The sequence below is a fragment of the Kryptolebias marmoratus genome, linkage group LG12, assembly GCF_001649575.2.
Source record: "Kryptolebias marmoratus isolate JLee-2015 linkage group LG12, ASM164957v2, whole genome shotgun sequence".
Lineage (NCBI taxonomy): Eukaryota > Metazoa > Chordata > Actinopteri > Cyprinodontiformes > Rivulidae > Kryptolebias > Kryptolebias marmoratus.
In genome coordinates, this window is record NC_051441.1 from 17525918 (window position 1) to 17541163 (window position 15246).

General features: G+C 41.6%; 1 protein-coding gene across 2 annotated transcripts in view; it reads right to left on the minus strand.

The window, feature by feature from the left end:
* Positions 1–928: 928 nt before the first annotated feature.
* usp43b (ubiquitin specific peptidase 43b) overlaps positions 929–15246 on the minus strand; it is an 83016-nt gene continuing 68698 nt past the window's right edge. For both annotated transcript variants that reach the window (XM_017416765.3, XM_037978798.1), the window contains exons 10-16: positions 10033–10110; positions 9811–9940; positions 8274–8616; positions 7859–8017; positions 7552–7725; positions 4518–5654; positions 929–3527 (exon numbers count right to left, since the gene is read on the minus strand). In XM_017416765.3, the coding sequence (XP_017272254.1) occupies positions 3517–3527; positions 4518–5654; positions 7552–7725; positions 7859–8017; positions 8274–8616; positions 9811–9940; positions 10033–10110 (2032 nt within the window). In that variant the 3' untranslated portion in view covers positions 929–3516. The remainder of the gene's footprint in view (positions 3528–4517; positions 5655–7551; positions 7726–7858; positions 8018–8273; positions 8617–9810; positions 9941–10032; positions 10111–15246) is intronic.

The following is a 15246-nucleotide window of genomic DNA, read 5'->3' on the forward strand; positions in this document are numbered from 1 at the left end:
AACAACCCCAGACCCCCCCCCCCCCCTTTTTTTTTTACCCCATTCACAGTAGTCAAAGGATCTGCTGTAACACATGCTGCCCGTCACTGTAGCTGTGCGAAAACCGACACATCTCTGGCCACCCGTGACCACCGCCAGCCACACTTGGCATCAAACAGCCATCTGTCGCAGCTGAACAATCGGGTTTCCTCGGAAAGCACCATCTGGCTCAATCGAGACTTAATGACCGAGAAATTTCCATTTCAAACACCCTGCTTCAAGTGATAAAACAATCTGAGACATTTCAACACATGTTCACTGTAAGAAATTGTTATACATAGTCATAGTGTCAATAAAAAAAGAGAATATTAGAAAACTAGAACATTTCTGGAGACAATTTGCCTGAAATACAGACAAACGTCAACTTTCTTCTATGAAGCTCAACGGGAGTTTGGGACTTTTATTTTGTAATAATCTGCTGCATAAAGCTGTGTACGGAGTGCAAAGAGACTCGTAATCAAAAGAAATGTTACAGCTGCTGCCAGTGGCTCATTAGGGGTCACCATGGTAACCACACCTGTGCCTGTCGCTCCCTGATGGCAGGGAAGTCAGGAAGAGAAAAGCCTCAAACAGTTACTGTGTGAAAACTATAAGCTGTATTGAAAAAAACAAACAAAAAAAAACTCCTCACCCACAAGTGGAAGAAAGGTCTGGTCGTCACACATGTAGGAGACAGGACAAAATAAAAAAAGAGCTTAACTTTATAATGCAAGCTGTACTTTATGGGTCACAAAAGTCAATCTTCTTTAGCACTTTATTCAAGTTACGAACCACACATTAAGGAGAAATATAGGTTGGCTTCGGTTAAATTCAGACCTTAGACGAAACAAAAGGAGAAAAGGAGCGCCTGTATTTAAGCTGGGTGGTTTCAATAACGCAACACAACATCTGTGAGAAAAGCTGTGTTTAATTTGCAATCCTTAAACCTTGCAGCACATTATGCAAACGTTACAGACAGGCCGATCCCAAACGGCTTTGCGTGCAGTGTCCATTTCCAATACCCGCTCTGCTAAATGTAAGAGTTTTACATAGTTACACTCATGTGAAACATACAGTTTTAATCTGGTACTTAAATTACATAGTTACACATCAGGTACAAAATGTAGACTTTTAAAAAAGTTACTAAAATAGAATCTAACCGTAGTCCGCAAACGTCTGTCGTGGACACATTCTTCGGAAACTATGACTTGGTTTTGGTGGTGTTGTTAAAATGTTGTGAGAAACGAAGAGGCGCGCAACAAATGAAAGCCTTCACGAACATGTCGCTCAATAAGGAGCAGTATTACAATTAAAGCACTACTTCTGTGGACGGGTTGTGAACAGTTAATATCTTATCTGTCGCAGATAGCTCTTTGAGTTTAATGTTGACCAGACCGACGAGCAGAGCCAAAGCTAAATTGGACTGCTGCCGTCTTAAAACGGCTTGAATCCCAGTAATTTTATAGCAGTTCATGTAAGTGTATCACATGGTTATTTACAAGCTGGAAGCTGCAGCAATATATTAATATTTCTGCCAAAATAACCATGTAATCCAAAACTGATGGCAGTGTAAAGGTTTATAAATTAGTATTCATATGAACTCCTAAATATACAGTTTCTACAGGAATAGCTATGTAAAGCAAAACAGACAGTGATGTAACATTTAATCAAACAGCGTTCATATGAATCACTATGAAAAAACTGGAGTTGTTTTCCACTCTGGTCTTGGAGCCACTCGGACAAGCTGCTATATGGTCAAAATTAAACTCCAAACTGAGGTGGTTCAAAGAGCTAGCTACAACATGTAATTTATTAATTGTTTATAGCTTCCCTACAGAACCCCACTTCAAAAAAAAAAAAAAAAGTCCACATTCCCTTCAAGTTTCTCCACTCCTCCATCTCCAGTTCAAAAAGCAGCCGCTGCGATTTTACAAAAATATTAATCGTGACGGATGGCTTTGAATTATAAATACATTACACACGTGGCAGGAAGATCCACTACTTAGCCCGCTTGTGGCGGCGCCGTTCCTATGTAAGTCTGATGACCCATGATTCCCATTACCTTCGGGCCTGCAGAGGCAGAAGAACTGAGCACACAGTTCACGGTTTCCCGCTTTTCAATCCCCAAACGCAAGAAAATACTCCAAAGAGGACCTTTGCTTTCGTAGCCCAGTCCTGATAATGGTGGTATTTTATCAGGGAGAATTTAAATTTCACTGCAGTAAAAATAACCTACATCTTTCTCTCTCTCACACACACACACACACACACACACACACACACACACACACACTGAAGCAGCAGTGACTGGAACAATAAATTTCTTCTTTTTTTTGCTCTGCTGGCACCCCTGGAATCCATTGGCTATCAGCTGTTTTATGTCTATATGCATATTTATAAAGCTTACTCAGGAAGCTACCATAATAATGTGTGTGTGAGTGTGTATGTGAGTTTGTTTTTAACTACAGCGGGGTCCGAAACTTGAGAAGACGCCAACGTACGAGGACATCATGAAAGGTGGGGACCAAACAGAGGTCCCCATGGCTACAAATGATTTTTGAGTGTTTAAACTTGGTTGTAAGGTTAAAGGTCATCGATAATTGAAAAAACGAATTAGAGACAGATGTGGTGTGCATGAGTGTGTGCTTTTATCCTCCATCTACACCCGCTGGTTTTATGATGCAGCAAAAAACAAAAACAGCAAGACCTTATCAAAATTATTAGAAAATATCCCTTTGAGAGATGGGTTTTCAAAGCTCTGCATTAGCCATAAAAAAGTCCCTCCATGTTGTACGTCCAAATACTTCCCCAACAGTTTAGCTACTAGTATCGACTTGATTATTACTAGTATTTAAAAAAAACTTTTATTTTCCCCCATTTTGGTGCAATGTCTTTGTTCAAAGTTAGCATGGTCATTCTGGGCATCTAAAAAACTTTTTTTTAAGAAAGTGCATCAATAATATAATATTAATTGGATTTTAAAAAAAAATGTAAAAAGAAAGAAATTGAGATTCTTACAGCAGTTAATTTACAGTCCAGTGTTAGTACTTTTTGCAGTGCTTAATAAGCTGAGTATGTTCTTCTAACGTGTCCCATACATACCACAGAAACATACAATCAGTACTGTATCTGAGAGCAACTTTCTGCCTTCCAGACAGATGTTAGTTTTTATGGAAGACCGGACGTAGAACATGCAAATTCAACAAATCAACTTTCATTTTCAAACACAGCAGACAACAAGGTGAGAACAACATGTGGGAGAAGCAATCACATAACGGCAGTCTTTTTCCCCTCAGTTTTTTTAAACTCTGCATAGATTTAGTTTAAGACACACACAGGTAGGTAAGAACTTACAACAGTACTATGAAAGAAAAAGAGCATTTTTTTTTTTCCTTTCTCTTCCAAGCGATGACTTTTGCTGGGACTGGGGTCGATCTCTCAGAGTGGTGCTTGGAAACCAGCAGGGAGGTCCGTGTGTTCAGCAGTCACTCCAGGATGTCACATGGGCACTTAAAGAAAACAACAACAACAACAACAAAATCATACTGATGGAAAACGTCCATTTACAGAATTTCATATCAGTATAGAAAACTACTGGAGGAAACTCTTTCAAAACTGCATCATTTGATATTATTCGGGACAATCATTTTGATGTTTAAAGCCCAAGTTAACAATGACCTACCTTTAAAATCAAAGTTTATTTTATTTTTTAAACCTTTATTTATACAGGTAGGTAGTTTCACTGAGACACGAGGAGACCTGTTTAAAAAAGGTGATTATAGAATAGCTGCAAAAAAAGGTTTGAGCCTAACGGAATAGTTTGTGGGGTTTTGTGGAAAAGTTATGAACAATTAATTCCCTTACCAGCTGTAGATAACTCTTTGAATGATCTAAGTTTGAAGAAACAGAGTTTAAGTCTGACTGAATTGATGAGCTAAAGGCTGGTCCTACTGGAGCCAAGACCAAAGAGGACCGCAGCAATCTTAAAACACAAATTTCACAAATCTCACAAATTTTATAGCGGGAAATCTTTGTCAATTTCACATGACATGTTTATTCCAGAATAAATATAATACAAACCCCCAGGCTGTACTATTAATGCTACAGCCAGCTGCCTCTGCTTCCATTAGCTTGTCAAGCTCTAAACTAAGCTGTTAGCTTGTTAATCCGGTCAAAATGAAACTTCCTTTCCCCAAAATGAAGCTGTTCAAAGTGCTACCTACAGGTAAGATGTTAGTTGTTCATAAAACCCCACACTGAAAGACCTGAACTATCACTTCAATCTATAAAACTGGATTCATAAAAGTTATTTCCTCCAGTACAGCAATAATAAAGATTTTAGCCTAATATGTACTTCAACAGGTTTAAGTTTTTGATTCCTATTTGATTAAATTAGTTTTACATGGTTGGGAAAAAAAAGTATGTGAAGGCTTATTTGTTGTATGTAAAATAAAGGCTTATTTTGGAAGAGACAAAAACAGGGACACATCTGTGCCTACCCAGGGAGGTGGTGCTGTATCTCGTCCGCTGGAGAGTGGAGCAGCCGGTCTTGTCTGACAGCAGTACCCGGTGCGATGGAGGAACCACAACTTCCCCGTTCCGCTGCAGAGAGGCACACCTGCGAAATGTCAAATCTAGCTTTGTCTCGATGTTGCTGGAGCTGTGAGCCCTCTTGATGTCGACGGGCTCCTGAATGCCAGCTTTTCCATTGACCAGATGAGTTTTGCAGTTCTGGGGGTCACAGCTGGGGATGATGAACCCTCTCTTATCGTCTTGTTGCACTGCAGGAAGCGTCCCGTTGGAGAAAGAAAATTTGGCTAAATTGCTGTTTGCCAGTTTTCCCAGGTGTCCGTGGCTGTTCATTCGTCGGTCTTGTTCTTTAAATGGTGATCTAGGAATGTCTTTTTTCACTAAAGCAGACTTGAGAACTGGCAAGAGGCCGTCTTGGCTCCGAGCCTCTTCCCCTCTGTGCTCCTTCTTGTCCAAAGTTTGAACACCCACCTGCACTAAGTCCTTTTGGCCCCTTGAGGTTCCACCTGTTTGGACCACGGTTCTTTTCAGCGTAGAGTCTCTGCTTGGTGGAGCACTGTGACTTATGTGACCACCTAGAATGGCCCCTCTCTGCAGCTGGAGGTCCAGGGCTCGGACCTGATCTGTTCTCGGTCTCTTAGTTGATCCCTGCCTCAGAGAATCGTCATCCCTGAATTTGATGTGACTGCCGGTACCAGATCCATGGCTGAGGTTTCTCTCCAAGCAGGGCCTGCTCTGTCCCTCTGGGATTTTGGGGGAATAGGAGGTGTCGGAGCTGAGTCTGTCTGTACAGCTGAGACTACTGCCGCTCGGTGAGCTGCAGTCTTGTCCCACCTCGAGGACTCTTCCCCGGCTGTTCCTCAGAGGCGGAGTGGCCACCAGGGCGACGATAGGGTCTTTGGTGCATCGTGGTCGGCGTCCGGACTCCAAGTACTCTACCAGCTCTCCAGACTGAGTTGGGACTGAGTGCCTGATGCGATCTTTGGACCCAAAGGACCACCGCAATGGAAGAACTTTGCTCAGGGTATCCTTGGGTTTAGTTGGTGACCTCATGCTTAAACTCCTGACCTGGGTCCCTCGTACCAGCTGGTTGACTCCAGACCCGTCTACGGGACAAGAGGATTTGTTAATTTTATCAATCAAAGTATTGCACATTTTACACCAATAATAATGTGAACAACAGTCTGAGAAAACCTGAATGAATTCTATGGAAATACATAAAATATGACATCAAATCTAGTATAAAAATCAGAATTAAATTTTTCACGTTAATGTAATTTGAATCTAAAGTATAGTTTTTAATGATAATAACGTCAGGAATATTTTTGCATTTTGAGAAAAACAGCTTTTTCTTTCATGTCTTGAGTGAATAATGCCAATAAATCAGTTTTATGGGTTTTTCCACTATTAACTACAACCTTTTTTTTTGTCAAATTGCATTTATCATAACACCCTTTATTACTAGGCCAACATAATGCTTATGGGCATTTCAAAACTTTACAAAAGCTTAAATGATGATGTTTAAAACAAGAGTTTTGTCTGTATTAGAAAATATATTAATGCATTGTGTCTAATTATTAGGCGGTTATATTATACAAATATATTATCCAAGCTCCTACTTGTTTTTTTCAGCTTGCTTTGGGTAAGTGTAACTAAAGATCAAATTAACACCTAAAACAAACAAAAACACTACATCTAGTTATTAATTCCTTAAAAAACAAATTTAAATTTGCTTTGGCTCTCACTCTGAACCTTTGTTCTCTAAGATAAATGTGATAAATGTGATACACCTCCCCAAGTCCTAGACCATTTCAGGACCATTTCAGGACTCCTAAAACGCTGTTTCTGTGTGGAAGCATAGCTGAAACAATAAAACTGATTATTCCCAAAACACAGTTCCTGTGTGGACGGCTCCTCAGCTCCTTTATTAAAGGACTGAGGTGGTACGAGAGGGTTGAAGTCAACCTGTAGATGCCTCTGAGCCTCCAAGACAGGTAGCAACAAACTGTAACAGAGATATATGAAAGGGTAAGTGGTCATTGTGGTTTGAGAGTGCAGTGGTCTCCAATCCTGGTCCTCGAGGGCCACTATCCTGCATGTTTTACTTGTTTCTCTGGTCCAGCACAGCTGATTTAAATCAATGTGTGATTAACAGGCTTCTGCAGAGCAAGAAGAGGTATTTTCAGGTGTGTTGGAGCAGGGAAACAAGGAAAACATGCAGGATGGTGGCCCTTGAGGACCAGGATTGGCCACACCTGGTGTAATGTAATGGTGATAATCGGTTTGTATGACCAGCCAGCTGCAGGATGTAAAATGGGAGCTGTTCGACACAAGTTTTATGCATAGCACTCTATGTTAACGCCATTCCACACATCTGCTGGCTCCACAAATCCAGACTCATTTTTTAATACTCACATGGCCGACTCAAGGCATCTGAAAGAGCTTTTAAAGAGTTTGTAAAAAGGGCTTCACTCTGTGAGTCCCATACAGCACACCATACGACAACGAAACGTAAATCACACCTGCTAATGCACTCGTGTCGCTTGCACATGGGCATAATTCCTGGGAAAACTGTCAGGCAAGTTTGAATTTTGGCACATTTTTCCAATTAATGGTGCCGCCTATTGATTTGGTGCTTTTCCATTTAAAGTATTATTCCATTATCTTTCAAACATTGTAAATCACAGGCCACAAATTACCAGGAAATTATTTAAATCCAATCACTAGTCTGGCTTCATCTAGAGTTTAATCAATTTAAAAGCCATTTTGAATAAAGGTGCTTTAATTTTCACAGTTTAATTGGTGGATCTAATCAGTGAATTGTATTACTTTAGGTTTTTGCGCTACCCTGAGCAGGCCTTTTCATCAAATAACTCTAGATCTTTGGGTACACAATGGTTTTAATAGAAATATATAAATGTATCATATTTTAGCACTGCATGAACCTAAAATCCGGTAAGCATTTTGTATTCTAGCCTAAACCTTTTTGCTCTAAATTCTTACTTGTTTCTGCCCTTTTGATGGATTCATCTCTGAAGACCGGTAGCTCAGGAGACTCTGAAGCCTGCATGGCCTTCAAAGCTGCAGGTTTAGTACCACCTGAAACCACGCTGCCCCTCTCACTTCCCCCTGTGAGTCGGACCAGCCAGTGGTCGGTGAACGACGAGCTGGTGGAACCTACAAGAACACTAAAATTTACTTTTCTTGCACGTAAGGTTTGTTCAAAAAAGTCTGAAGCATGAGAGGAAAAAGAGACGCCCCCGATTACTAAAGCAAAGTGAAGTAAAACTGAGTGTAAAAATGGACAAACCAGTGACTGAGGAGCTTGCAGACCAGGGAGGGATGGTGCTTCTTTTCTGGTAGAAAAGAATGTAGGCTCCACGTGTGCACACCTCCGCCTCGGGAACCGGCTCGGTGCTGCTGTCGTCATAACTGTACCACTGACCGTCCACGGAGTTCCGACAAAAGGCTGCAAACATGCAAAGAATTTCACAAAACAAACCACGCATATGACTGATGTACGCAGAAAGAGTCAGTGCAAAATGGGATGTCAGAGAGGCGAAACTTTGTCCCAAACTTCTAAATGAGAGGCAAAATGCTCAAAATCAAAGTTCTATCAAAACTAACATTCCTTCCTGTATGAAAGGACTTTGACTTTATTTTGCATCCTGTCATATCTTTTGGAATCTTGTTATTGCCGCTCAGATCTCAGAAGTAGTTCCGACCTGTGTAGTGTCCCCCGTGCATTCCTCCGTGGTGGTTGCAGACGGCGTACAGGTCATACAGGAAGTCCGGAGGGGCCAGCTCCGCTCTCCTGGAGTGCCTCCAGCCCGGCTGAAGAGGGACCTGCTGCAGGCCGCTGTTGCGGCTCACCATGTGAGGCGTCATGTCCAGGCCCGCCAGGGGGAAATGCACAAAGGTGGTGAGCTTGTTCCTCCTCTCGCCCACCTGCCTGAAGCGCTTCAGGTGGAGGATGAGGATGTCCGGCAGGGTCCACAGGCTCATCTTCACCATGCCCTGCTGCAGCTGCTTACAGTGGGGGCACTTCCAGGCATCGTCTGGGGCAAGCTGGTGGCGAACAGAAACAGGAAGTAGAACATTTCTGACAACATTTGGAAGGCACCCAATAAGGCTACTGCTACTGCTTCTGTAAAGCTCAATATAAATTTAAAAAGTGTCAAAAGAACCAGGATGTATAAAAAAATGTTAAAGCTGCTGCTGGTGGTTCATTAGGATCACCTTAGTAACCACGCACCCGTGTCTGTCACTCCCTGACAGCACTCTTAATATGATAGTTTTTAAACAATCCTAATCTGTAAGTGTCAGACGAGTCTTGTCATCACATGTTAATTTTTAGGTGCGTGAAGTCTGCGACAATAAGAAGAGTCTGTGACATCACGCAAAACTGAACATTCGGTGGCTAAATTTCTCAAGATCCTAATCAAAAACTGTGATTGTGTAAAATCCATCAAAGACATAAAAATGGCAGTTCAGTCATGTAAAGTCTAACCTTCTGTGACCCGTTTAAACTTTGAGTGATGTTTCTAGAGTGAAGTAGGTCTGAATTATAGAGCTCAGACACACTAAGGGCTGTCTTTTCTCACTTTCTCATTGTTATGTATTGTTTCCTAATAGCATTACGGGATGAGCAGCAGTAGTAATATTAGTAGTTACATTTCTACATTTAAAAAAAACAATTACATTGTGCATTTTGAACTTTTTGTTTCAACACCATGATGCAGTGAAAGCTCAAGGTTGTCATGCTGTCATAGATCTCATACGGTCTATGTCTACAGTTGTTCTTCACTGCCCGCTTTGAAAAACAGAAAGTGCACAATCTTGAAATATTGCTGAAAATAAATCTTTTTTTCCTACAGCCTCAGCATTTTGTGCTGCAAAAGCTTTTGCCTTGAACTGACTGGACTAAATTTTATTGTCACACATCCCGCTTTTGTCTGTATTTTCTCCCCCTTTTGTAAGAATCAGCCAGACTTTGATTAACAAACAGGCTTTCATCCTTTTTTATTTTTTTACAATCACTACTTCCTTAAAATGACGTTTTATGTTCTCCATCCCAAAACAAACCATGAATAAAAGCTTTTTATACCCTTAAAGGATCAAAATGTTTCCTTTCCACTAATGTTTTCGTGGCATTTTAACTGTTTAAAGGAAATAAATGTTACAATAACCCAAATAGCGCAAAATGTCAGTGCGTTTTTGTTCTTAGGCAGTAAGTATCTGCAGTAAAACAGACGCCCCTACCTGCTCCTCTTTGGTGTAGAGCTGGAAGCACTCGTCCAAGGTGCAGCTGAACTGCTGGACGTGCTGCTGCTGCAGATTCCTCACGTTGTCCGCATCCTTCACCACCTCCTCGTGAATGTTTCCAAACAGGCTGCGGCGCAGCGACATGAAGGCTCGGTTACAGAGAACAACGCCAGCTCACCCTGCGAAAATGTTCGCCGGCAACAACACAAAGGCACTGACCAGTCTTTGACTCTGTGCTCCCACTCGATGATGAGCTTCACGTGAGGAGGTCCCCCTGAGCCGCAGAGCTTCAGAGCTCTGAAACACAGGATCGGTGACGAGGAATGAAAATCCACAGGGAAAAATATGGACTAACTTACTGGATTCGCTTGAAGACAAATGTGTTAAAACCTTTGAACCACTAGGTGTCAGCCTTGTTGCAGCTCTGTGATATAAACTCATAACTTCATTACATGCAAAATGAATCTGAAGTGTCAGGTAATTTATTTACAGTAACCAACACATCGGGGGGAGTTATGTTCATTAAGGGTGTGCCTATTCATGGCTGTTTGTATATTCTAGGACGGTACTAAAGTCTTAAACTAAAGGCTGACATCAACACAACGCATGGCCAACAATGACAACTGTTGGGCGTGTAACAAAGATGAAGTCACTAAGACTGAAAGTAAACATCTAACTACACCATCCAAAGGACCATATTCAGAATATTAGTTTAAAATGTCAGCATTTTGATGTGAACTCATCAGACTGACTTCTGCTTCTCGTTCAGCGTGCTCCTGTATGAGCCTGAAGAGCACAGCTAAACACACACACACACCCACACATTATTCATTGTTAGGCTTTATAAAACAGGCCACTTACAAAAAAAAGGCTCAGTCTTTATCCACCAAGGTCAGAGTCACAGACTGGACGTTATAAAAACCGCAAGGAGAGCCGAAAACTGACAGTCTGGCTTCAGTAGATGGAGGCTGTTTGGTGTCTTGGGCTGATCTTCAGAAACAAAATGAAACCTAAAAATATTTGCTGATAACTTTTTTTTTTGCCATAATTGTTACGAGGAGATGAAGTCTACTTATCGCCTGCTGCCAAATTGCTAAAAGCAGGCGATTATGGTTTTGCCTTTGTGTGCGTCACCAAACGTATTATTTTCGAGGTTTGACCAACAAGACTTTAGTTACCTCAGCATAAAATTTGGACATGAAAGGACGACATGCATTCCATCAAGAAATGCTAGACTTTTAATTAATAATGAAAATATTTAAATATTTGTTGTCATTCTGACCTTTAATTAACTTAATGTCTGCTCACTTCGACCAAACACAGTCGGCATCACAAGCTTTTACTGCCGTTATTTTGTTGGTTAGAAGTCGAAAAATGTGCAAACCGCAGCTCCCGAGTAAAAAGAAAAGTTTCCAGACTGAACAGTTTGTCATAGTTAGACATTATTTGCACTGATGGTTCAGCAAACCCTGACTCTCCTGTGTCCACACAGATATGTTTTCATCAACAGATCTATAGGATCGTGAATCATTCTTTGTGTCACTATCGATTGTCTTCATTTTGTATTTATTTATGTGGTTTAATAAGTTCATGCTGACCGAAATGCCATAATTGAAAGTTAGATTACAGAACTGCAAACTCTCTGCAACAGTTCGGTTGATATAAATAACTTCACAGAATTTGGCCTTTGAAAAATAAATAAGGCTTCGATTCAATTGATTTCACTGTAGAAACTAAATTTGTGTGGAGCAGCTCCGCTGTGTGCTTATAGAAAGCATTTAGGTGAATGAAATTACATCGACACGTGAAAAATAAAAACCCCTAAAAAGTAAATAATACATGAAGGCGCTCTGCGTTCCCACTGGAGGCCGTTGGTTGTTTTGTGATGCAACAACTGTTTAATAAAGGCAAAGAAAGCACCGGGCATTTTTCCCAGCGTGAGATAAAGTTGAAAAGCACAGATAAGGTTCAAAGCCTGTGCAGGTGGACAACAAACAACCTTACCTAAACCCAGATCTTAACCTGAATCCCAGACCCAAAACTCAACTCGTTTTTAGTTTCCACCATCTGAACTCCAACCATACCCCTTCTTTACCTGAACACTGTCTCCCCGTCATCCCTTCCTACCAAGGCACCCCCTTCACACTGAATGATGACCCTGCTATGGGATAAAAGAAAAAAAAAAAAAGCCAGAACACCAACTATCTTTGCAGGGTCTTGGTGAGACCTTCAGGCACAATTAAGAATGCAGCGGGCTCCACATTATGAGTGATAAAGTGTGATACTGCCACAACGGTTTTGAGCATGCCCGAAACCTCTGGAGCAAGATTGCAGTGGTTCATCATCGTGGAGGAGCAAATCAGTGACGTGCGGCCCGTGTGGAAGCAACCTAGCACCCATGTGACACCCACGGTGTTAGCGTCGTGCTAATGTGTTGGATCAGACCTACAGAACCGTGCCATGGCGTTGTGTGATTGAGGACATGTCGTAGTTTCGTCTTTGGAACATGACACTGACAAATAGAACGCAGCCCAGCCAAGTCCTGATAGGTTGTGTAGGTTTTGAGGAGCATAGAGGGGGTCGAAGCACGGAACACAACAAACATGAGGAAAGCATGAACATGGAAGCCTGTGAACGACCACGCACCAAACACAGCCCCATCTCAAAACACTAAGGACGCAATCTGGCAATCGTCAGACACCCATACACAGCTCACTCTGCATACAAAGGGTTCAATCTAATCGTTAGCTTTAATCTCTACCCCAAACCCCGGAGCAGCCAGGGGGCAGATTAATGACACAGTCAGACTAACTTAACTGTTTTCAGTTCATGGCGAACTCTAACACAGGCCTGATTCAAATTTCTTTGCTTGTTCCCAGCAGGACAGGCTAGGGATTCTTAAGTTGGAGGATTAAGAGTAGAATTTGTGCTGACAACACAGGCATTCATAGCAAAAACAATCCCACACAAATGAACACAGAGTCAGAGTATAATTTATTTACAAGGGTTTCAAATTAAAAGTCAAGGTGGATTCACTCAGATCCACTCTACAGATCATGAATTTCGATGTAGACTTGAGGTGGAACTGATACTGGCTGATATGTACTGTATGTTTCAACCAATGTAGAGGACAAACCCTGTCACTGAGCCACGGTAGCATGACCAGGTACGTTTTACCCGAGGCAATGATGAGTTGTTTCAGGAGTACCTGCTTCTCTGGTAAGAGAAACATCAGAACATATGTGGCGTTGCACACAGACATAAATAGTTTAGAGAGGGCGACACGAGCAAAAGACCAACACATCAGCACTCGTCTTTCACAGTCCGATCTGGATTGGCTTGGGGACGGAGCCTCTTTCTCGGTAAGTCGAGATCCAGCACTGTCATTACACGAGTTTCGGCAGCGTTTCTACCGCTATGCTGCACGAAATTTACATTTCAAAAGATTTCTGAAAGACTTTGAATCCATCAGCGCCATTCAGCGAATGAATGAGCAGTTCTCAACAGCTACACAAACGAAAATCCTTTTGAGACGTCGCCAAAATACCCCTTTAAATAGCAAATCACTTTGCCCACTAAAAGCCGTAAGATGAGCACTTGGGAAGAGGGATAAAAATGTCTGAACAATTCAAGAGCCGCTGTAAAAATCAAGCAGAATGCTTAGGAAATGCAAGGCAAACACAAAAGGAGGGGAGTCAAGCTTTACCTTACAAAACATCTGTAGACACCCAGCAGCATGACGGGCCTTCAGCAAAAGGGTTCCACACACATTCATGCAGGTAACGTTTAAATTTAAATGTCAAAACTGACATTTGATGACTGATTTTTTAATTAAATTTTCTTTAAAGGAACAATTAAAACAACTTTAAATGAAAGCAGCATCTCCTAAAGAAATGCACATGGCGCACTGCCTTGCATGTCAAAGTTTTAAAGAAAGATCTTAAGTTATCGGTCAGCGCTCGAAGCATGTGATGGGGATGACTCTCAGCTACCGCCACATCGAACTTTAGCTCAATAGCTGCAAAAACGACTGAGTTGTAGCTAATTTTGTGTTCGCTTGGTTTGATTGGCTGTGGCAGCCATCTTGAATTGGGTTGACTTCAACAGTTGATCCGTTGCAGATGTGCACGCAGTAATTACTTTCTGAGAGTTATGTTAAAATACAGCTACTGGTCAGTGAGATATTTCGCTAACAGACAGACATGGGCTACAGAAAGAAGGTTTTTGCATGTTCCACATGTGCGTGTTTGGGTTTTCTCTGTGTACTCCGGTGGACTCTTGCAGTCCAAAATGCTCGAACGCACGCACACACAGGTAATTACAGGCGAAAATGAGCTTCTAGAAACCTTTGATCATTTCGTCGATCATTTTTGAATCTCTGGCATGCAACGTGGTGGACACGTGCATTTCTTCAAGGTAGGCTTTTTCCATTTATTTATTTTTTTTTACTTCTTTACAATTGTATTTTGTACCTTTTGGAGTTTATTGAGATATGTTATGCATTTATTCAGTTGTGCTTATAGAGACAGAAAGGAAACGTGAGGAAAAAGAACCGGAGAGTGGCAGACATCATGACCTTGACTGTCCATGAGGAACTCTCTCTGCAGGCTCGAGAAATAAACAATTTATTCTACGTTTTTGTTTTTTTTTCTGGAGAATCTTCTAAATCATTTTCAAAAGCTGGTGGAAAATGTCAACCGCTTTCTTTTGCTTTGGCTGTGTGTTTCGAGTGCAGGCAAAGCTCCAGTTTTGACTTGGCTGCACTCGGTGGTTTATTGGGTTTATTGAAAAGTAGCAGACGAGACACATCAGTGCCGCCTCATTTTAGCCTTACAGGACGTTAACAGCCGAGCTGAGCTAGCCGATGCGCCCCTCATAACAAGCAGCATCTCTGCAAGTCACCATTTCCAAAATAGTGAGCATCTTCTGTTATAGAAAATAATGACCTCTACAATACTGCCTACAAACTGAAGATGGCAGGTTTTGTTAAAAAAAAAAAAAAAAACTTGGACTGCTTAACGTTTCAATAAATGGTTTTTAAAATGTAATGATGGGAAAAATGTTTACAGCTTTGGCAGGAATGCTCCAAACCAACAGCAGCACGAGAGAATTGGGACTGGTGTACAAAAGAATACAAGGAAATTAATGCATTTTAATTGCAGCAAGTCTCTGTGGAGATTCCAATGAGATGTCAGTGATTTTGGCAACAAACTAAGCTGCCATGCTTTATTTGAACGAAAAAAGTCTTGATTGTGTGTGTTGGTTTCTTGCTTCAAGGAAGATTTAATCCCCCTTCACTCATTCAGCCCAGGCCGGAGGTTCCTTCCTTCTGTCTTGATGTAATGTAGGACACGATGGAGGCCTCTAAACTGGAGATGAAGGTAGTCATAGAGCTGAGTTGGCGAGTAGGTGAGACATCGGCAGCAGAGCGAG